This window comes from Microplitis mediator, chromosome 5, assembly GCF_029852145.1.
Source record: "Microplitis mediator isolate UGA2020A chromosome 5, iyMicMedi2.1, whole genome shotgun sequence".
Lineage (NCBI taxonomy): Eukaryota > Metazoa > Arthropoda > Insecta > Hymenoptera > Braconidae > Microplitis > Microplitis mediator.
The window spans coordinates 19,187,892-19,211,531 of record NC_079973.1 but is presented as its reverse complement, the minus strand read 5'-3'; the positions used below and the strand labels follow the sequence as shown (position 1 = coordinate 19,211,531).

Sequence of the window (23,640 nt, the reverse complement as noted above, 5' to 3'; positions counted from 1 at the left end):
TGAATTCTCATATTCACTTATCAAATCAGTGAATTTTAATATTCACATATTCATTTAGTAAATATTCACTAATTCTGCGTGATACGATTGTAGCATTGCCAATTAGTGAATATTCACTTGAAATTAGTGAAAAATCACTAATTCATGTTTAGAGAGTAAAAATGATAATTTGAAAGTGATTTCGACAAGAAACAAATTATCTGCTTCATTTTTTAGCGACTCGCTGATTGCGGCAGCTGGGTTCTCAGCGACTTTAATTGCTGTACTAATTTAAATCAATCATCCATTACAAATGAACATTAAAAATTATTTCACTAAAAATTTCTGAGTAGTGATCCTATCTTCTCCTTAGAATTTAATTCTTTTTAAGTTTAATCGAGTAGTCCATCTTGCTTTACATTCGTATATTTTTGGAACCTATTAAATGAATGATAACATACTTATTTTTATTCTTAACGTAATAAAATTTGATGACTGAGTTTATTTTATGAATTAAAAAATTATTGATCAACTTTCCTACGTATAAATTTATTCTGATTTTGTTCATTGTTAAACATGTCGAGTTAATGATATGTAAAATAAAACGGCAGTAGTATTTTTTATTTGTGGGATCTATTAAAAAAAATTATTGTATCGATAAAAGTAACAAAGCAATATTGATACTAAGTTTAATTACTACTAAAACTGATAAGCTCTGAAGACTTTTATCGGTAATAGATCGTTTAATATTGTTTATTTTTGTGAGTGTTTCAATTAAAAGCCGTATACACAGTGATTAGTAACTAAATATATTGTGCGCACGAAAATCTCAAATACAGGGAAAAGATTTCGTTGTTGTCTTACGGATTGAATTGAATATTGACACATCTTGTTTTTGTAACTTTCCCAGCATAGAACTAACAACTAAATAACATTAGTTACATCATTTCATAAAATATGAAATTGACGGCTCATCTTGTTGCAGCACTCTTATTTATTATACTAATAATCACCGTAAATTCGTATTTGATACCTGATGAACAAATTAACCGTAATAAAAGTGAGGTAACAGATTTGAAGAAAAATTATGAATTGTTCGCTAGAACACGAAGAACAGTTGTTGTATTAGATAAAACTAAGCTTTGGAAAGATGGTATTATTCCTTATCATTTCGATGACGTGATTACTGGACAACAACGAAGATTTATTAAAAAAGCGATGAGAGAGTGGGAAAAATCAACATGTATTCAGTTTGTCGAAAGAAATGAAAAAATCCATCCTTCAAATTATTTAAATTTTACGAAGCTGGCATTGTGCGAGTAAGTAATTTAATATATATGGGGCATTCCATACCAAATCGACCACTTTGTGAGGTCACCCCCTCCGATATTTTTTAAAAATTTATATGTTTTGGAGGCTGATAAAAAACGCTCTCATGAATTTTTTCAAATTTTTTTGACTACTCGTTTCCAAGATACTGATTTTTTTCAAAATACGAGGTTTTTTTTTTGAAACGGTTATAACTTTGCGAAAAATATACCAATCGGATCGTTTTTTTTTTTTCAAAATCTTCATTTTTGAATGTTATTTCAAGAAAAAAATACGCTTTTATTCTTAATCAATTCCTTCATGGTTTATTTTAAGTTTTAAACAAAAAAAACGTTTTTTCGAAATGTATGCCCCCTTCGATTTTTATGAAAAAATTCTCAAAAAAACTTGGATGAATTTAGAAAATTTTGAGACCGATCCGATCGTGGTCAAACAATTCGTTCTATTTTTTTTCTTAATTCGAAAACATTTTTTTTTTTTAAATATTATTTTTCGACTTAATTTGACCAATAAACATTCTCAGATCGGTCTATTTAGCTGCTATGATTTTTTTTTAAATACTGTGCCGGTTGGAGTATACTATTTTTTGAAGTTTTTCTATTCATTCAGTAAATGAATTTTAAAAATCATCTAAGAACTACTTATGAGTTATCTTTATAGCCTAGGAGAGGTGGCACGTGGCCGATAGTCAATAAGAAAAAAAAAACCAAGGAAAAGATAGTAAATGAAATTGATCCGCATTAAAACCCCAAAGTAATAAACGATGTTTATTTTTTTATTACGCTTAAACAATTTTTGAATTTTAAATTCAGTTGAATTTGAGTATTGTTTTACAAGTAAACTTCCATCGTCATTTGGTATCACACAATGAAGTTTTTGAGTTCCTTTTGTAGTTGCTGTTCTATCAAACTTCATTGGGTGATAGGGGTACTCATAAGTAGTTCTTAGTTGATTTTTAAAATTCATTTACTGAGTGAGTAGAAAAACTTCAAAAAATAGTATACTCCAACCGACACAATATTTAAAAAAAAATCATAGCAGCTAAATAGACCGATCTGAGAATGTTTATTGATCAAATTAAGTCGAAAAATAATATTTAAGAAAAAAAAATGTTTTCGAATTAAGAAAAAAAATAGAACGAATTGTTTGACCACGATCGGATTGGTCTCAAAATTTTCTAAATTCATCCAAGTTTTTTTGAGAATTTTTTCATAAATATCGAAGGGGACATACATTTCGAAAAAACGTTTTGTTTGTTTAAAACTTAAAATAAACCATGAAGGAATTGATTAAGAATAAAAGCGTATTTTTTTCTTGAAAGAACATTCAAAAATGAAGATTTTGGAAAAAAAACCAAGATCCGATTGGTATATTTTTCGCAAAGTTATAACCGTTTCAAAAAAAAAACCTCGTATTTTGAAAAAAATCAGTATCTTGGAAACGAGTAGTCAAAAAAATTTGAAAAAATTCATGAGAGCGTTTTTTATCAGCCTCCAAAATATATAAATTTTTCAAAAATATCGGAGGGGGTGACCTCAAAAAGTGGTCGATTTGGTATGGAATGCCCCATATATATTAGACTGTGTCGGAAAAAAAAATTTATTTTATATTTTAATTAAATACATCTCAAAAGTTACTTTAATGAAAAAAAAAATTCTACTAAAATTTAAGCTCTATGTCTCAAAAATTGAGCTGGCGCACGGGGTTCCTCTTTCCCACTTAAAATACATTAAAAAAAAATTCGTTTTTTCTATTTTGTAAATAACTATGTCAATAAAATTCTTTTCCGATTTTTGAATTCAGCAATTTTGTAGGAAATTAAATTCTCTAGAAGAAAGGTTTCATGCGTCATAGAAAAAAAGTTATGGAGATTGAAACGTAGGGGAAAAAGTCGATTTTTTAGGATGGGAAAAGGAAAATTTTTTCATGTTTTCTTTAATTCTACAAAATTCTATTGTAATTGAAATTGATAATTAAGGTTTCTTGTATTTATGTTCTTTAGGTTTATAATCCTTCAAAATAATATTAGACTACAAAATTTTTTCTAAATAATTAAATTTTTCTCAAGTTTAGAGCTCAGCTCTGTAACATTCTTTATATGAGCTCTATTAAACCGACTCTAAAGACCATTTTCATAGGTAATTCTTAAAATCGATCAGAAGACTATTTTTTTTATAAGCATTCCGAGTCAAAATTAAAACAGTAATTTGAGCCTTCAAAGCCTCAGTTATTTTGATGTTGCACTTGCCGCTGAATGTAATATGTTATTTAAGTCCTCGATGTCCTAAAAGTAGCGTATGAAGGAGTAAATCACCTTTTTAAAATGGTATTTGAACCCTCCATGGCCTACCATTTATTTTAAAATGTTATTTAAGTCCTCGATGTCCTAAACGAAGCGCATGGAGGACTTAATCACCTTTTTAAAATGGTATTTTAACCCTTCATGGCCTACTATACTTTTAATCTGTAACTTCGAATGAGCTCAATTCTTTAGCATGATATTATTGTTATACATAAAGATATTTCCAACTGATCGTGAGCGTCCGAGTAGCAGTGCGGCAGTGGTTGTGCTTCATATTCGTAAGGTCGTGGTTTCGAATCACGGCGGCAGCAGATTAGTTTTCAGCAGTTTTTTTTCAAATTCTTCGGCAGTTATCGTTTTCCAATACTTCGTTTTGTATTTATTGTTCACATAAAATAATTAATTAATCATATACTCATAAGTCAAAGGCTCTAATTATTCAATTCGAATTTCGAATGACATAGTACTACTCTATTCGGACGCCTACTCGTATAAGTTTAGCTATTATCATTAATATTTTAAATTTTGTTATTTTTTAACTCACAACAAAACATTTATTGCTAAGAAATTATTTTTGGAATTTTTCAATTTCAAATTTTTTTCGATCATGGCAGCCATTTCTAATTATTGGCCCCCTTTTCCCTTCTGTTTCTTTACCAATTGTACGCGATCCGATGAGAGTCTTTCTCGATCTATAAATTTAGGCTCTGGAGGCTTATTTTACCTTTTTAAAAAGATGATTTGAACCTAAGCTTGGTAAAAGCGGACAAAGTTACCACGTTTAGGTCCAAATTACCTTTTTAATGCATGGATCTTCATATTCTAAAAAGATGATTTGAACCTACTTACCCTCATGTAGGATTTGGAGGCTCAAATCACCTTTTTAATTTTGACTCGGGTTTTCATTTTAATGTCATATATATGACATTAAAATGAAAATAACTTATATGAAAATAACTTTATTGAAAACAACTTCTAGGGCATAAAATTGTCCACAAAAAAGGTCCTATGATATTTTGTAATAGGTCTGATAGTTTCGTCGGAAAAGTAAAAAGATCTCAAAATTTATTATATATATTTAACTTTAACCTCAAATAACTTTCGAACAAATAGATTTATCAAAAAATGATAAGAAACTTTTTTTGTAGAGCATTCAATTACCTACAAAAATATGCCTGCCAATTATTCCTATGACGCATCGGTAGCTACTAATAAGGATCAGAAGATGAAAAAAAATATTTTTCATGTTATTCTTACACTGTAAAGAGAGCGGTGTTAAAAATGGACTCATTTTAACTCCGCCGGGTGTAAAAATGAAATTACACCGGTGTAGAATGAGTAATTCACCGGTGTTAAAAATACCGGTATTAAAGCGGGGTCACCGGTGTAAAAGCTGGGTAAACTGCGTCCGCTTGGAGTCTTAACTTTAAAGATTATAAAACACAAAAAATGTCAGTTCTTTATGAAAATTAATAAATAATATCATTTATTAACAAGTATAGTGATCGAGTTAGTAGAGATACTCACAAAGTAAAATATTTTAACACCGGTAAAGAATATCTACACCGGCGGCGGCGTTATTTTAACACCGAAGAATTTTTTTTCACACCGGTACAGAATATTTACACCGGTGGCGGCGTTATTTTCACACCGCTTTCGGTGTTGAAATTTAACACCGCCGATTTTGACACCTACACCGCTTGGACTTACCCCGGTGATTTTTCACAGTGTATGGAAAATAGAAAAGTGCGATGAGGAACCTCTTCATGTTAATAGTTAATATTAAGAGCTCTAATTTTCACAGGCGCCTTTTTTTATCTAAATGCAACTTTTAAACCTGTTTCCGAGAAAAAAAAAATTTTTTCTCACCTCCGGGCGGAAAGCGTCAACTTTCGTCCCGCTGTGCAAAACGAAGTTGCCGCTTTCCGCCTCCGTCGAGGAGAAAAATAGTATACACTCCTCGGGAAGTAAATAAGAAAGCCTCAGATCACATGTTTGTTGACCTCGGCTTCGCCTCGGCCAACAATTACATGTGATCTGAGACATTTCTTACTTTACTTCCCTAGGTGTGTAAAATACTATTTATTTTTTGGATCACTATAATATATATTGATTATTAATTTATACAAATTTATTTTTAAAAAAAATACTATCAGATGCTGTTATGTAGAACAAGAATTATTTTATACAGGACATCAGATAAGTTTAGGTGATCGTTGTTTTGTACAGCACATTGTTGTTCATGAATTGGGGCATGCGATTGGTTTTCATCATGAACACAATCATCCAGATCGTGATAAATATATTCAAATAAATTATCCTAATATTCCTAAAGGTAAATAAAATGCCTAATCTGGAAAAAAATTTACATAGATAATATATAGTTAAGAAAATGAGTATTATTTTTCTAAATAATTGTAATATAGATGACTTCGGGGACTTTAAAAAGTATACACATGACCAAGTTGACACATTAAGGTTGCCATACGATTATGAATCTGTAATGCACTACCATTCAACTATACTTACCGATGGAAAATTACCGCCTACAATAACACGAATACCAGAAAGTCAGAATGGTCCTTCAGATTTGATAGAAGAAAAAAGTAAACCAAGCAATGGTGATATAGCAGCTACGAATCTTCTATACCAATGCTCTAGTAATATTATTTGATGTTATTCAACTCTTATATCAGTTTAATTAAACTGTATGTTGATAAAATAAAAATTAATTTGTTAATGCAGAATGTGGAAAAACATTATATGAACCTCGTGGTACATTTGAACAACCAATTAATAACAATAACGTTACACTAAATGATGTCGAAAGGTGTGAATGGAGAATTAGAGCAGCTGAAGGTGAAAGCATAAAACTCAAAATCATATCATTGAAGATTTTTCCGACTTACAATTGTTTATTCGATTATCTGGAAATTCGTAACGGAAATTCGCCAAATAGTCCTATTTTGGGTACTAATATTGTATACGATATTCATTTATATATATACACACTGTAAAAAAGAGCGGTGTTAAAAATGCACTCAATTTAACATCTCGCGTTGTGAAAATGGAATAATACCAGTGTAGGCGGTGTTAAATCGGTGTAAAAAAAAATTCCACGTATATAAATTAGAAAAACCAAATGTATTGCATAACAAAAAAAAATTTAATGAATAATTTAACACCGAAAATTTTAACACCTGCACCGCCTAAACTAACCCGTTTCTTGTTTACAGTGTATAACTAAATACGGATAAATCCAATGTTGATTATTATTAATCTTTCATTTTTTAAATTATCATTTTTGTTAGGTCGTTACTGCGGAAATATCGTGGATGTCACGATTATGATTGATAATTTTTTACTAATTACTTATGTAAAAATGAGTAATCAAAATATTACCAGTACTTTCAAAGTCGAATACGAAATTATTTGTCATAAGACTATTGATATCAGAAATGATACTTCTTATAATTTAGAATCACCGAACTATCCTGAATGCTATAAGCCTTATATGGAATGCTATTGGCATTTCATTGCCCCTGAAAATCATCAGGTAGTAATAGAATTCGATTTTTTTGAAATTGAATATAGTGAAAACTGTGAGAATGATTATGTTAAAATTAGAGACAATATTGGTTATCGGACACCTATAATTGGATTTTATTGTGGTATAAGGAATACTTGGAAAGTTAATTCAACAGAAAACAAAATGTATATGGTATTTTATAGCAATGGTCTGATAGAAAAAGGTGGTTTCTCAGCTAAATTGACTGCGAGACCAATCATTGATTAATGTAATAGTTTATTGAATTCCATAGCTGATTGACATCTAATGAAAGTACTAAGCTCGGTGATTGATAATACACGCTGGAAAAAAATGCTAACTATTACCATCTTGCAAAAGGAAATGATTACCATATTGTATGTGATAACCATTATCATGTTCTCATGTTAACCATTCTTTTCTTGTATAGTAATATTTACTATTGCCGATAGTATTGGTTACCGTGTGGATAGTAATATTTTTTGTATTTGAAAAAATTAGTAAATTTTACCTTCTGAGATAGTAATGATTATCATCTCGGATAATAATGCTTACCATCTCTCATAGGAAAAGTTATCATGAAAGAATGAGAATCTATAAAATGTAAAGATGGAAATAGTTACTTCGTCAAGATGGGAGGTACTACCACTTTCTTTTCAGCGTGTAGTATCCCTGGTAGAAAGTGCCCGACAACCGCCCGATTGTCGACCAGCACCCGATCGGGGAGTAAAAGTAAGGCCCGATTACATATACCCGAGAAGGTGCCAGACAAGGGACGATTTCGTTGCCCGAACTATCGAAAACCCAGTTAGGTAACTAGTCAGGGAGAATTTTGTTAGCCTCATTCCTTATACCCTGTCGGGAGCCTGTTAAGTTTAAAAATATATATCCCGAAAACCATTAACCCGCTCGGGCAACTAATCGGGCAAAATGTTATGGGCCCCATTACACTAGCCCGCTTGGGTGCCCGAAGTGGCTAAATATCTGTATCCTGATAACTTTATACCCGATCGGGCAACTAATTGGGCAAAATATTATGGGCCCGATTACACTAGCCCACTTGGGTGCCCGAAGTGGCTAAATATATGTATCCCGATAACTTTTTACTCGATCGGGCAACTAATCGGGCAAAATGTTATGGGCCCGATTACACTAGCCCGCTTGGGTGCCCGAAGTGGCTAAATATCTGTATCCTGATAACTTTATACCCGATCGGGCAACTAATCGGGCAAAATGTTATAGGCCCGATTATACTAGCCCGTTTATGTGCCCGAAGTGACTAATTGTTTGTACCCCTATAACGTTTCACCCGATCGGGTAACTAATCGGGCAAAATGTTATATAAATCTAATATATAGGTCTAATATATAGAATTTTTACATATTATAAATATGGTATCTACTTATATTATAAAAAAAAAAGTAAATAAAGTAAAAAACTATACTAACAGAACAAAAAAAATTTTCCTCAAATTACCTACAGATTATGTAGTACAGCTGAACTCAGTTATCACTGTCGGTTGCGTAGCCAAGTCGTTAAAGCGTCGGTCTTTCGTGCGTAGGGTCCCGGGTTCGAATCCCACTAATGTGTGTGCGGTCGTTCCTAAGTTTAGTGTTTTTTCTCCGAATTAAAATTCTCCGATTCGATTAGAAATTAAATTATCCGCAAACCTGATAGTCCCTGCATCGCGAAAACGATTGAACGAAAAATGAAAAAAAAAAAAATTGTTTTTTTTTTTTAATTTAGTTAAAATTACAAATAGGGTAATTACAAAAAACCCAATCAGGTTTCTGAATTCTTTCCTGATCATGCAACAGAACATATACCCGATCGGGTGATTAACTGTCTACCCGATTATTTACCCGACCGGGCTCTTTTACCGGGGCCATCTCAAAACGCATTACATTCTAGTCGGGCTAATAATCGGGGCGATTTCTCGGGCCCTTATTTCAAATCGGGCAAATTATATGAAGCCTGGTCAGGTACCCGGAATCATTTCTACCAGGGATACTTTACATTATGTTGTCAAAAATAAGCATTAAAGGCAGTGAAAATCATGGAAACTATGCTTTTGTTGAATTAATCTATTAACTATTTCATTGATAAAATAAATATTTTAAAAAATGAAAATAATATTATTAACCTCATAAAATTGTTTTGAACGGTATTTCCCAAGAAGTTTTAGTAAAAAATATATAAAATATTTTATGATATAAAACTATTATTAGTATTGATAAAATGATGACTTTTACTTTAAATGTAGCTTTATCGCCGTACAGATTAATCATAACACTTAAAACACAATTATATATATTTATGATGTCAATACGATTTATAAAAAAAATAAATTAATTTTAGACATTCCAATAAGACGAAAATGATTTCAGTTCATTGATTTTCATTCTCTGGTTGATAAGTTCCATAAATATGAAGTTTTTATCCTACGACTTTAATATTCATTTATTTGTATTGATAATATTTATCGTTAATTCATACGTAATAACAGATAAAAATTTTAATACTACTAATAGTAATGAAGACTTGTTCAGCAGAACCCGAAGAACAGTTGTTGTATTAGATAAAAAAAAACTTTGGAAAAGCGGTATAATTCCTTATGAATTTAATGATATTGTTACTGGACAGCAACGAAGATTGTTAAAAAAAGTAATGAGAGAGTGGGAACAATCAACATGTGTTCAATTTGTTGCAAGGAATAAAGAGCACCATCCATATTATTTATTGTTTACGAAATTACAACAATGCCAGTAAGTTGTTCAAAATTTATATGATGACTCGATTTATAAACAAAGTATTTCGTTATGCTTTCAAATTCTTTCGATTAATGTAGGTGTTGTTATGTTGAACGAAAACGTGCGAATACACCTAAGTTTATAGGTTTGCAGAATCATTGCTATAAGCAGCAAATTGTTCTTCATGAATTAGGACACGCTATTGGTTTTTTACACGAACATAATCATCCGGATCGTGATAAATATATTGAAATAAATTATTTTAATGTTGAAGCAGGTAAATGAAATCAATAAGTGGTACATGTCATTTTTTTATAAACAGCAATATGAAACAAAAATTCTTGTTATTATAAATATATTTAAAATAATCAAAAACAGGTCTATTCAATCAATATACTAAATATTCGGCCGACAAAGTTGACACATTGAGTCTACCATATGACTATCGTTCAATTATGCACTATACTTATAATTTAAGTTCAACTGATCCGAAATCGAGAACGATAGTACCTATACCAAACGACCAAAATGAAAACTCACTGGTGGAAAATGGTAATTCAAAACTTAGCAATGGAGACATAGCAGCTACGAATCTTATGTATCAATGTTCCAGTAATATTTATAAACAAAATTTATGTCTTCTAATTTCATACACTGTAAAAAGGTTTGAGTCCGTGGTGTGATGTAAATAATTTGGTGTTAAAATTTTCAACACCGCAGCTGTGTAAAACTCTCAATTACTTCGACACTAAGTATTTAAGTTTTATTTCTAAATAATCTTCAACAATAATAATAATGATATAGGGCCGAGGGGGGGAGGTTAACAGGGTACTCCCAAAATTTTCTAAAAAATTTTTTTCTAACATTCCACAATCAATTTTTTAAATATAATAGAGCATTGTTTTGAATTTTTTTTTTTGTGAAGCTTGTCCAAATAGTTCGATTTTCGAACATTGGGTCGTGTCCGCAAAGGTCCTGATTTTCGGAGACCCTACTTTATCATCGCTATTTTACGACCGAGGCCGCAAAATACCCTTTGACTGTACTTTTCTTCTACAACCGAACGAAAATGAAAGGGACTGTAGAGAAAAGAATCACATTCTAGTTTACTGACCGAATATTTTGATTAGTTTTTCAATTTAATTAATATTGAGTGGTGGCGCTAATTTTCTCACCAATTGCAGTTTATTGCGAAGGACACCAAATGTTATTAGAATAACGACATCATTTCGCTAATAACTAACACACGTTGCAGCACAGCGATCAGTGTTTTTTATTACAGTATTTGAAACATTTATTAAATAATCAATAAACATTTTTCTGTAAGTGATAGAAAGTCAAAAATTATTAATAAACCCTTAAATAATAATAAATTTCAAGTAAATATATAATTTCTAAAGCTGCGCATCTCGCGAATTCAATTTTCTGAACAATGATGCCAAAAAATATTGTATGTCATACAGGCGATTAAGACAATCTTGATTTTACAATATTCGCCTTATGTTTGTGATGCTATTTTACAAAAACGAGTGTATAATCGCCTCGAACGTCAAATTTACACTTGTTTTCGTGAATTCGCGCCACAGACTTTAGGCTCATATCGCAACATCGAGATTTTCGGTAAATCGCCACTTTGCGGCCTTATGACATAAATATCTATTTTTTAACGGCAACTGAAAATTCTTTCGATTTACTGTGAATGTCATTAAAGAAAAAGATTTAGCATATTTGAGTCATTAAAAACTAAGTATTTCTTTACGTACCCCGCTTGCCCCCTCCCCTCCTTCTAGTGCTGTAACCTATATATTATGTAATCATTTTTTACCAAAAATTATATTACGAAAGAAAACATTCATACTGTGTTAAAAGTACACTACTTGACATTTCACACCGAGCAGACTGTGTAAAGTCCTCAGGGACCATTTTCACACCAAAAATTTTTTACAGTGTAATAATGTTCTCATAATAGTCTTAATAATTAAATCAAACTAATTATTAATTCAGGTTGTGGAAAAACATTATATGAGCCTAGTGGTACATTTGAACAACCAATAAATAACAATAACGTTACACTAAATGATGTTGAAAGGTGTGAATGGAGAATTAGAGCAGCTGAAGGTGAAAACATAAAACTCAAAATCATATCATTGAAGATTTATCAGACTTACAATTGTTTATTTGATTATCTGGAAATTCGAAACGGAAATTCACTAAACAGTACTATTTTAGGTATATATACTTCTAGTCAATAATATTTCTGTATTACGGCAGGCTATCTATGCCGTTAGAAACTCATGAGCTGCTTGTAGACATTCACTCACTTGTAGAATTCAATATTATTATCATTATTATAACACATTTCTAATAAAATTTTCGTAAAAAAAAAATAAACTACCAATTTAAAGGGGAATTCGTGTTCGTATATTGATTCATCTTTTCTTTTAACTATCTTAATTTTTGACAGATTAAATATAACTTTTTAATAATTTTAGGCCCAACTAATATTGATGGGGCTTTTTCGATTTTAGTTTGCTATCAATATAAAATAATATATTGACGATTATTGTAATTCATATGATCACTAATTAAAATTTTTTTCATGATACCAGCATCGAAACTTGAAGTTTCAGTATTTCTACAGCACGTCGAAACAAGCTAATTTCAAGCCGATGCTACAAACAACTGCTAGCGAATTCGTAATTCAAAAATATCTTCATACAGCGGGCAGAAACATGCGTGTTTTTTCTCTTGCACGGAAAAAATTAATCGTGAATGCAACATGATGCAATCTTGGTAAATAAACATGATGAAATCATGTTGCATTCACATGATTTGTCATGTTTCGGCTACATGATAATCATGTTGCGGTAACATGAGAAAATCATGTGGCATTCACATGATAATCATGTTTCGTCTACATGATAATCATGTTACGGTAACATGAGAAAATCATGTGAATGCAACATGATTTGTCATGTTTCGGCTACATGACAATATGTGGCAGCAACATGATTTTCTCATGTTACCGCAACATGATTATCATGTAGCCGAAACATGACAAATCACGTGAATGCAACATGATTTCATCATGTTTATTTACCAAGACTGCATCATGTTGCATTCACGATTAATTTTTTTCCGTGTGGGGAGAAACAAAATTGTTTCTGCCCGGTATCAGTTATATTTAATGTTCATTTGCAGCCTTATTACTCTCATTTGTTTACTTGTCACTTCAGTTTACTCATTTCATTTTTTAAGTGCCACTTTTAATTAACCAAATAAAATTAATAAAAAATGAGTGAAAATAATATTTTTGTCTTATTTACTATTTAATAGGTGACTTTAAATCACAGATTTCTCATTCTCTAACAGTTCTCCGCATCATCGGCTTGAAATTAACTTATTTCTTACTGGCTGCTAACACTGAATCTTGAAGTTCTGATGCAGGTAATCATGAAAAATGTAGTGTGTGACTAAGGATAAAACACGATTTCAGACTGCGGGTGATGTCAGCCCTCGTCTGAAATCGTCTTGTTTCATCCCTTGTCACACAATATACTATTTTTTATTAATACCAATTTTTTTCTAGCACGTTACTGCGGTGAAGTAACTGGACACACCATGATTACTGGTAATTTTTTACTAGTTACTTATGTGAAAATGAGTAATCAAAATATTACCAGTACTTTCAAAGTCGAGTACGAAACTATTTGTCATCGGACTATTGAGATCAGCAATGACACTTCTTACAATTTAGAATCACCGAATTATCCAAAACGCTACAAATCAAACAAAGAGTGCTACTGGAATTTCATTGCACCAAGTAATCATCGGATAAGAATGAAATTTCATCTCTTTGAAATTGAAATGAGTGAAAAGTGTACAAAAGATTATATCCGATTTTTTAACGGCAATTCTTTAACCTCTCCTATGATTGGAATCTACTGTGGCAAAAACAATAATTTAGAAATTATTTCGTCAAAAAACAAGTTGTCCGTTTTGTTCTCTAGCGACTCTCTGATTGAGGCAGCTGGGTTCTCAGCGTCTTTGATTGCTGTACTTAATGAAAATTAATCATCTATTAATGATGGCCGTTAAAAATTACAGTAAAAATAAATATGTTAATATTACAGACGGTAATTGGCATCGATTGTGATATCATGAATACTCGGAAAGTTAATTCAATAGAAAATAAAATGTTTGTTTCATTTTATAGCAATAGGACAATAGGAAAAAATTGTTTCTCTCCTATCTTTATTCTTATACCGATTCATCAATAATTTGCCTCTAAAGAACACGATTGTTAAAAAAAAAAAAAAAAAAAACAACTTATTCATCTATTAAAGAAAAAAATTGTTAATATATAAATTATAAATATTTTTTTTATACACATTGGTTTATTTTCCGAGTTTCCGTCAAGTTCCTCTTGTCAGTAAATACAGAATTTCCTCTCCCAATTCTCTAAGCCACATCTTGAGCCCTCAATTTCACTAGAGTAAAAGCTCAACGAAAAGCGTGATAAAATGGCTTCTTATTCTCGCGTTTATATTCAATCTCAAGGCGATTTGGTAGGCGCAAAGGGCTTCATCTGAAACACGTTAGTCGGCATTCACCACTCCTAACATATATCTATATATCTATGTATGTATCGAGGTATATATATCCATATATATATGTATAACAAGAAGGAGAGAGAAGGGAGTAAATCGGTTTCGATGCATTATGTAGTATCTTCTTGATCCTCTGTAATGCATCTATGCATGGACTTGAGAGATGTCCTGCCATTTTGAAGACACACTATTCTCCTGCTGTGTATCATAATCTGTAAGTTAATTTTAAATAATTGAAATTTGATTACTTAATTACATTAACTAACTATTGTTGTTAACGAAACTCGTTTTAGTACTTTCAAATCAATTTAAAAAAAAAAATTTATGACATAAATTTAAATATAAAGTTGAATTGAATTGAATTAATTATCACGCCTCAACGTATACTTGTATGCTAAATGCAACCACGTTTCGCACTCAGCTTGATTACTATTTACATAAAAGATCTGGCATGCCAAAACAATCAGTTTCATCAACAAATTGCTACATTACATTATACTTTATTTCATTATTATTAAATCGGTTTTACGGCTCTAATTTAATTGTAACTTCTCAGTTTATTTAAAAAAAATATATATTTTCCATTTTATCACTTCAACAATAGTTTCAAATTAAACTTTGAAAAAATATATAAAATTCTAGTTATTGTCTTCCATCAATTGAATAAAGAGTGTTAATATATAAACTTTTAAACCAATGGTATTTTTTGACACCCTCTTTTAATAAGGACGCATGGCACAATGCTGTCCAAATGCCTCCGTAAAAACAAATACAATAGCGACCTGGGTCAAAAATAAAACTTGATTTAGATTTGGTTTACCAAGTCGAAATTTAAAGCCGTTTTTCACAAAACAAGCTTGACTTTTTTTTACAGAGATATGAAATACATCGAGTAGTCTTGGTTTAGACTTAACTGGCTTATTAAGTCACGATTTAAGACGAAAAAGGCTAAATCAAGTCGAAATTGACTTGGTTTAGACTTGTTCGATTTAAATTATAAGGCGAAAAAGTCAAAACTAAGATGAAACGCGGAAAACACATTTTACACTAATAAGTACTGCTTGCTTTTGACTTGGTCCAGCAAGTCAAAAATAAGGTGATTGACTGTCATGCTCGAAGTGAAGACGAATAAGTTCAAACTAAGGTAAAAAAGCTCTAAAAGAATCAAGTTTTATGTTTTACCCCGGGTAAATCTCAAGAAAGTCATATGCATATGACTTGCTCATGATCAGGGCTCTATATAATTGGCTATCCTACTTTAAATTTACTGTCAATTAATGAGGTAACTTTTTATCAAATCTATCTAAACTGATATGAATAAATAATAGATTTGACATTCTGTTTTGTTATTAATGGTAAGTAAAATTGAAGATAAAGTATCATGGTTTCTTTATTATATATGTATACATATATTGCTTTGGCTCGGTTTTGGACTCGTAGTATATAGTATAGCTTGTATATAATATAATGTTGCGCGTACCACCAATAAATAACAGTCTTGTGTACCACCAAAATCCACTCTATTCACTATATACGATATACCTGTACTAATACTACATAACAGCCAAGTATACTGAGTACACACACATCATAACCATTTACCATGATATATAATAGGCTATTAACATAATAAAAATTACAATAAGCTTGATAATTATTTTTCACATTGTATATTAAATTCGCTATTGCGATTCAATTCTTAATAATGTCTTTTGTTGAAAATAAATTATAAAATAAAAATTAAAAAATTTTTTTTTTTGCACCAAATACTAACAGTGTTTGATGGTTGCGTCACAAGGTAAAAAGATAAGACACGAGCGATGTTGGTAAAGATAGCGTATCTTTATTACCTTTCACAGAAACGTCTTGGAAACGTAATGTCAACGTTACACATTATATATGTATACATATATATAATTTTATCATGCCTACATCAAGTTTAGTATTGTCGAATGACTGTAATCTTTATGTTTTATGGTCACCAATCAAATAAATATCAACGTTTATTAGGTAAAAAAAGAAAAAAAAATTAAATTAAAACAAAAAATAAATTACTTGCAGTTAAAATTTTTTATGGTATTTTAAATATATCACGACATTAAAATCATATTTATTTGTTCATTTGGAGCTGTAATAAAATTTTAAATGTCTTTAAAATTTTTTACTACTACTTCCTTTTTTTTCCATAATTTAACCCCAGCTATTTTTTTAAGGAATTTTGTTACTTCCCCTCAGTAAGTTAGTATGCAAGTGGTAAGACCATAAATCACTTTAATAATTGCTTCATTAAATTGTATTATTTATTTTTATAAAAAAAAAAAAAACATCCATATTTACATTTTTTTTTATTGAAATATGACAATGAAGTTAATTATAAATTTTAGTAACAAAACGTAGATATGAATGGCATCAATTATTATTAATTATAAAAACATGACTAATAAGTTTTTACAAAATTACCGAAAGAACAAGGGAATAAAATTGCCGTTTTTTTTTTTTTTTTTTTTTTTTTATGGCAATGACGTATCTGGGGTATTAGAATTTTTTTAGGGTTTATTTTATGTCTTTACTCTATATACTTGTTTTATGTATTTAAGTTGCTTTAATTACCGTAGAATGTAAAGAATAAACAAAATGAGAGAGATAAGATTGATTTGTTCTGAAAACGTTAATTTTTAAATCAAAAGATTTCGTATTAAAGAAAAATAAAAAATAGTACTAGTCCAAGTTGTGAGTAGCAACTCGACATATTCACGACATCTCATCGGATTTTATTGGCCAAGTAAATCCTCAAATCTCTATACTACGTCTCGGGTCCATATCGTTGCTGAGGGACCAGAGTACGGTACCGGAGAGGACGACCCTTCGCATTACGACGTCTTCGTAAGCCTAAGCGACACACATTCCATCCGATCCCTTACTTCTAGTAGACTACACTCTACATTTACTGCGACTACTACTACTACTACTACCATTATACTCTTGTACTGTACTACTATAGGTATAGTATATCTTTAACAAGATACAGTTTTTAGTTGAAAACAAAGTTGAATTCACTACTATTCAAAATAAAATTGCTAAAATATTTTATGTTTTGTTTTCTTCCTGAAAAAATGAAATCATCATAAATTTGAATTTTATGGGTCAACGTTTTTTTTTTTTTACATAAAGCATATTTTTGAAATACTTTATTTCATTTTTGTTTTTTCAGTAAGTAATTATAGAATTTATGGTAAATATAAAGTCAGTAAGTGAATATAGAATTGATAGTGATAAAAAAAAAATTTTTTTTTTTTACATCTTTTTCTTTATAGTATAATTTTTTAAGTTCTATAAATGTTACTATTTGACACAATTAATACATTTCTTATTTAATATTCTGACTCAAAATTTTTCGTTTATATATATGCGCAGAGAGAATTTCTTTATAAAATTCAGATGAAAATTACAGTGCCACTTATGAAGCTGGAACAGCTATAGCGCCAGTGGAATTTTTGACAGTACTTTCAATAAAATATAAATGTCTATGGCATGCTTTGAGACTTTAAATTTTATAAAGAGCACTGTTAAAATTCTCATTAGCTCTAGTTAGTTCCAGCTTTACTGAACACTGTAAATTTTATGGTAAATTTTTTCCGTGTAAAAAATTCATTCAAAATCTCTAGAGAATGTCTAGTTTTATAAAAAAAAAAGTTTTAATTCAAAACTAATCTTTTGTTATTTTCAAACCCTGCACGATTTGTAGGGAATGTATAAGGTAAGAGACCCAATATCTGATCAGGGAACTAGTACCCGATCACTCATATATTTGTATATCTATATTTACGAAATTTTACTAAATTTAGATATACAAATACCTGGAGTGATCGGGTACTAGGTCTTTAACCTTACATGCTTAAAAAAAATGCTAATTATTACCATCTTGCAATAGGGAATGATTACCATCTGTATGTGATAATCATTATCATGCTTTTATGTTAATTATTCGTTTCTCGTATAGTTATATTTACTATTGCCGATAATAATAGTTATCATCTAAATAGTAATATTTTTTATATCTGAAAAATTTGTAAATTCTGCCTTCTGAGATAGTAATGATTATCATCTCGGATAAGAATGATTACCATCTCTGATAGGAAAAGTTAACATAAAAGAATAAGAATCTTTAAAATGTAAAGTTGGAAATAGTTACTTCGTTGAATTGGGATGTATTGCCACTTTTTTTTTCAGCGTGTATGTTATATATTATTAAAAATCACTAAAGAATTTCAAAATTTTCTGAACATGATACTTGGGATATTTTCATGCGAACTTTAAAAATTCATATTGTGAGATAAAAATTTTAGGAAATTAAACAAAATTTGATTTTCTAATAATTTTAAGATTTGCAAAATTCTTGAGTTACCTCAAAAAAAAAAAATATTTCAAACGTAAACATAAAAATATTGTAAATACAAATATATGGAAATGTAATAATAAATAAAATTTAAACAACATATGTGTAAAGTATGACAAAGTATGTAACATATGTATAATCCTTTAGCAAAGTTAAGTAGTTGACTCTTAAATTACTATCCTCTTTTCCTATCTCTCTTAGCATTATCTCACTTGAGAATATAAGTGTAAGTGCCAAGCGTCCACCTAATGGCGAGCATAGGGACCGTAATATCATCGTAATAGGAATAATGTTAACGTACAACGTTAGTGTGCGGCATATAATGTACGTTAAGTTAAGTTTAGCGTATGCGATTAACATGGGGTTCTCAAACCATGCCGCCAACCGCTCGCTTGAGAATCTCACCCTCTGTTTTTTTCTTCACACTGCTCACCTACTTCATACATACAGCTCGGCTGTGTGAGGTAGGGTGCATAATTTATCGTTTTACACCCTCGACTGCCGCCTAATGCAATACGTTACGACCTTCCTATGCATGGAAATTCTGCAAGGTTATCGCCACTCAACCGATAATCGAGGGTTATTACGTAACTGATGTCGATTACCAGTTATCGTCTATTAAGTGACAATTTGTATTTTTAGGGACAATAAATATATAAATTACATTATTAGTTTCATAAATTAAGTTATTATTCATACTACAAAAATTTAATAGGGAGTTCATAAAAATTGTATTTATTCATGTAAATCATTTTTCTATTTAATTTGATGAGTTATTTATAAACTAATTTTTAATTATAAGAACAGTCGGTGATTTTTTTTAGAGATGAAAGATGTTCTGGTTGAAATTTCTTGACATTTTCATCAACTGGTCTTGGACCCATTGCTAAATAATCCTGATTTATTTCAAGATGATATCCTTCGGACCCTGACACTGTCCAAGTGACATTCAAAATCTGATCTTTGGTTCCCAGAGGTGTAGGATTTGAATATTTAGCAAAATTAGTCCACATCCTTACTAATTTATCTCGATTAATATTGAAAGGATCTTGAGGGTCAGTTGGATATTTAAAGTTTGAAACGTGCCATATGTATGGCAAATCATCAGCATGAGCAGAACCTTATACGTATTTGAAGATAATTTTATTTGTTAAATTAAAGAGTTAAAATGGTATTAATTATAAATTATTATTTACCGTCAATTGAAATTCCAAGCACAGATTTATGTCTAGACATACTAGAAATAATGGAATTACGATAATAGTATACTGGAACATATTTCTGCATTAATTGTTGCTTAGTATCTATTGCACTGACATAATAGGCGTCAGTAAGATTCTGGAATTAAATAAATAATGGCGAATAATTCGTTTAATTTCATATGTAGGGGGGAGGGGAACAAAACGGGGTACCCCCAAAATTTTATAAAAAAAACATTTTTTTTTTTTGAAATGTTTTTCAAACATTCCAAAATCACTTTTGTAAATATAATTGAGCATTATTTAAAATTCTTTTTGTTAAAATTTTTCGAAAATCGAGTGTCAGTCGAAAAATATTAATGACTTTTGTTTTATGATAAAAACTATTAAAATTTTTCTTTCTTCCTTTGTATCTAATAATTATGTAAAATGTAATTTTTCTTTATGTAAATTACTTATAAAAAAATTTAATTTAATATCAAGAATGTTTTTTTTACCTTCTTTAGGATGTACCCTACTTTACCCGAAAAAATGAATTTATTTTTTTTTTAACGGATTCTGTAAATTTTTATGAGTGTGAATGTAACAGACATCAAACAAATTATAAATGAATAAAGTAAACAATTTAAAAAATAATATTTATAAAAACGGCACTTATTAATTTTCCAATTTTTTAAATGGGCATTTTTTTAAAAATTTATTTAATCAATTATTTATTGTATTTATTGATATAATTTTAAATTTGTCTGATGTCTGCTACATTCACACTCGTAAATTTTTTCTATTTACTTTGAATATCATTAAAAAAAAAAAAGATTTAATGTATTTGAGTCTTCGAAAGCTTAGTATTTCCTTAAGTACCCCGACCCCCCCCCCTTATAGAGAAAGGCATAAATATATGTATTACTTGAATTATTTGATCGATTGCATCATCGATAACATCGCTAAATATATCTTCTGGTTGACCACCAAAAATATTTGAAAGAGTCGGAATTAAATTAAAAGGAACGTCTGCACCAATTATTCCAGTCGTATTACGTATTTTTTCAACACTGTCTTTTAATTGTATCAGAGCTTTGAAAAAAAAAAAATAGCAATAGATGAAAATGAAGAAATTTAAAAATAATAAATAAGTAAATAAATACGTTTTAGGAAAAATAGAATTTCTTGAGACATAAGTCCTGCCATGTGAGGTAATTGATTGAACTGACCAGTTTTTAAATTTTCAACGAAACATTTCGTGATGAATGCAGTGTCGCCAGCAATATTTTGATCTTCAATTACTGGCTTAAAAGGTCGGAGATTCTAAATAATTTATCGAATATTCAGAGTTTGTTGAGGTGAGACTATAAAATTAATAAATAAAAATTACTACAGAAGTTATTTTTTCAGTCGCTTTGACAATATTTTGAGCGGATTCATTTTTTAGTATTCCAAGGAGTTCTGTTTTATCATTGACTTTGTAGCCTAAAAGATTGGCAACTTGGTAAGCATGAAATTCATTTTGAGACGAAGCAGCAAATCCCCAAAAACATAATGATGATCCACTCATGCTAATAGACCGTTGGAAAAGATCTAAATCAATAATGTTATGTTGTTAATCTTCTCAATAAAAAGGAAATAATTTTTTATACCTCGTGAAGATTCAGAAAGGATATGGAAATCAACGGCAACTGCACCAGTGCTCTGTCCAAAAATAGTTACACTTTTTGAATCACCGCCAAAAAATTTTATATTTTTCTGCACCCATTTGAGTGCAAGAACTTGATCTTTAAGTCCGGCATTGCCACTGGCGTCTGACAAATTCAGCGACAGATAACCCAAGGCACCTAGACGGTGGTTCATTACCACAACCACAACATCATTTTCAATGAGATAGTCTGGACCAAATTTTTTAATACTCGATGAACCTTCTTTGAAGCGACCGCCGTAAATCCATACCATTACTGGTAAACTTTCATTGTAACTAGAAAAATTTGTTTTCGGCGTATAAACATTTAAATTCAAACAATCTTCATCGCCAATTACTTCTTTGCCATTAGTGTCATCCATTTGAGGACATGGAGTTGCTTCGGAAGTTGCTTGGAAAATATCTTCCCATGCTTCAGCTTCTTCTGCTGGCTAAAAACTTTTCTATAAAAAATTTATATATTTTTTTTCTCCATAAAATGTTACCTTAAATCGATAAATTCCGATCGGTGGTTTTCCGTATCGTATTCCACGAAATGATGAAAATTTAATTTTTTTATTAACAGAAACTAAAATTTCACCTTGTACGGGTCCTTTCTCTGTTTCAATTACACTTGTAAGCTCAGCATTTATTGAAATGATATTTATTACGATAGAATTTGAAAAAAATAATACTATGTAAAATATTAGTATCATTTTAAATAATTTATTGCAACACGCTACACTTGTTTTCTATAACTGAAGTTAAAACTTGCAATCGGACACTAAGTATAGCATAGGTGATAAGTGTTCTTATCAATAAATGTCAACTGGTAGTGTCATTAAACTCAAAAGTATCGTTTATAATTTCACTGGACTAACTATAACGAAAAAATCGAGTATAAATTTTATTTCTATTTTTTAAAAATATTTATATAGAATTTGATTAAGAAACACACACAAAAAAAAGGATTTCTTGGCGCAAGAAAAATTTTGCATTATGAAACGAAAATAAAAATTTTTTGACACGGAAAAAAAATAGGCGCCGCAACAGGACGAAATCCCGTTGCTGTAATATGAAAATCCTGTTGCTGCAACAAAATTTTGTCCTGTTGCAGCGCCTATTTTTCTCCGTGTAGGGCTAGAAGAAATTTTTTAGCGCAAGGAATGTTTTCTCGCCCAAACAAAATTTTTGTTTTCAATTCACAATGCAAAAAACTTTTTAGGGTAAGTAAAAATTTTTTTGAGATGAGTAAAAATTTTTTGCACCAAGAAATCCTATTTTTCTATGTACTTATCATTTTTTTCAATGCGGGTGATATTATTTTACTGAACACAAAAGAAAAAAATGAACTTTTTCTTTAGAATTTCTAAAAATATAAGAATATAAAATTCGAAAGCTACAATTCTGATATTTTTCAAAAAAATCGTACGACCATTCTGTATCTTTTTGAGTTTATCGTCAGGATTGAATTTTTAAATGAATTTAAACGGGATAAACTTTTTTCACGGCCAAATTTTATTATTATTTATGACTCTTTATCTTATTGATAAAATGATTTAACAATTTTATTATTTATACAATTTCTAAAATATTGATATTTTAAGAATACTTTTAAAATTTTAATTTTTTTAAATTAGAAACATTGAAAACAGTAATAATGCATTCAACACTTTTTTTTGTTATCAAAATCTGACGTTTTGTTTTATTGTCAAAAAAATCTCTTTATATGTTTCACGCCAAGAAATTTTTCTAGTCCTAAGAAAATTTTTGTTTTCGTTCCACAATGCAAAATTTTTCTTGCGCCTGAAATTTTTTTTTTCTGTGTAGATTAAAATTTTTTTTCTGGATCTCTGAAA

The 23,640-nt window shown here is 30.0% G+C and overlaps 3 protein-coding genes across 4 annotated transcripts; 2 read left to right on the top strand and 1 right to left on the bottom strand.

The window, feature by feature from the left end:
- Positions 1-936: 936 nt before the first annotated feature.
- LOC130667348 (protein tolkin-like) lies at positions 937-7,406 on the top strand. Its single transcript, XM_057468860.1, has 5 exons — positions 937-1,298; positions 5,767-5,945; positions 6,037-6,270; positions 6,356-6,580; positions 6,922-7,406. The coding sequence occupies exons 1-5, from the start codon at positions 937-939 to the stop codon at positions 7,404-7,406; spliced, it is 1,485 nt and encodes a 494-aa protein (XP_057324843.1).
- Positions 7,407-9,404: 1,998 nt separating this feature from the next.
- LOC130668030 (protein tolkin-like) lies at positions 9,405-15,127 on the top strand. The gene is made up of 5 exons (XM_057470016.1): positions 9,405-9,922; positions 10,006-10,184; positions 10,286-10,519; positions 11,912-12,136; positions 13,497-15,127. The coding sequence occupies exons 1-5, from the start codon at positions 9,585-9,587 to the stop codon at positions 13,979-13,981; spliced, it is 1,461 nt and encodes a 486-aa protein (XP_057325999.1). The 5' UTR covers positions 9,405-9,584; the 3' UTR covers positions 13,982-15,127.
- A 4,477-nt stretch (positions 15,128-19,604) lies between these two features.
- On the bottom strand, positions 19,605-22,546 carry LOC130667657 (juvenile hormone esterase-like). Of its 2 annotated transcripts, none has more exons than XM_057469409.1 (7): positions 22,288-22,546; positions 21,747-22,233; positions 21,485-21,687; positions 21,258-21,417; positions 21,020-21,186; positions 20,110-20,251; positions 19,605-20,033 (listed from the first exon to the last, which is right to left on the bottom strand). In XM_057469409.1, exons 1-7 carry the CDS (start codon positions 22,495-22,497, stop codon positions 19,705-19,707), a joined length of 1,698 nt encoding a protein of 565 aa, XP_057325392.1. In that variant the 5' UTR covers positions 22,498-22,546; the 3' UTR covers positions 19,605-19,704. The 2 variants fall into 2 exon arrangements, with proteins under 2 accessions (XP_057325392.1, XP_057325393.1); XM_057469410.1 differs by having other exon boundaries at positions 19,606-20,033; positions 21,488-21,687.
- Between the last annotated feature and the right edge of the window lie 1,094 nt (positions 22,547-23,640).

Bases quoted from the DNA above. Each gene is read 5' to 3' on its own strand.
- LOC130667348 (XM_057468860.1), top strand. From the start codon at position 937: ATGAAATTGACGGCTCATCTTGTTGCAGCACTCTTATTTATTATACTA. The intron at 5,946-6,036 runs GTAAATAAAATG...ATTGTAATATAG, and splicing joins TTATCCTAATATTCCTAAAG to ATGACTTCGGGGACTTTAAA. The intron at 6,581-6,921 runs GTACTAATATTG...CATTTTTGTTAG, and splicing joins GCCAAATAGTCCTATTTTGG to GTCGTTACTGCGGAAATATC.
- LOC130667657 (XM_057469409.1), bottom strand. From the start codon at position 22,497: ATGATACTAATATTTTACATAGTATTATTTTTTTCAAATTCTATCGTA. The intron at 21,418-21,484 runs GTAATTTTTATT...TAAATTATTTAG, and splicing joins CTGAAAAAATAACTTCTGTA to AATCTCCGACCTTTTAAGCC. The intron at 20,034-20,109 runs GTAAATAATAAT...AATACGTATAAG, and splicing joins GCTTGGAATTTCAATTGACG to GTTCTGCTCATGCTGATGAT.
- LOC130668030 (XM_057470016.1), top strand. From the start codon at position 9,585: ATGAAGTTTTTATCCTACGACTTTAATATTCATTTATTTGTATTGATA. The intron at 9,923-10,005 runs GTAAGTTGTTCA...CGATTAATGTAG, and splicing joins ACGAAATTACAACAATGCCA to GTGTTGTTATGTTGAACGAA. The intron at 10,185-10,285 runs GTAAATGAAATC...AATCAAAAACAG, and splicing joins TTATTTTAATGTTGAAGCAG to GTCTATTCAATCAATATACT.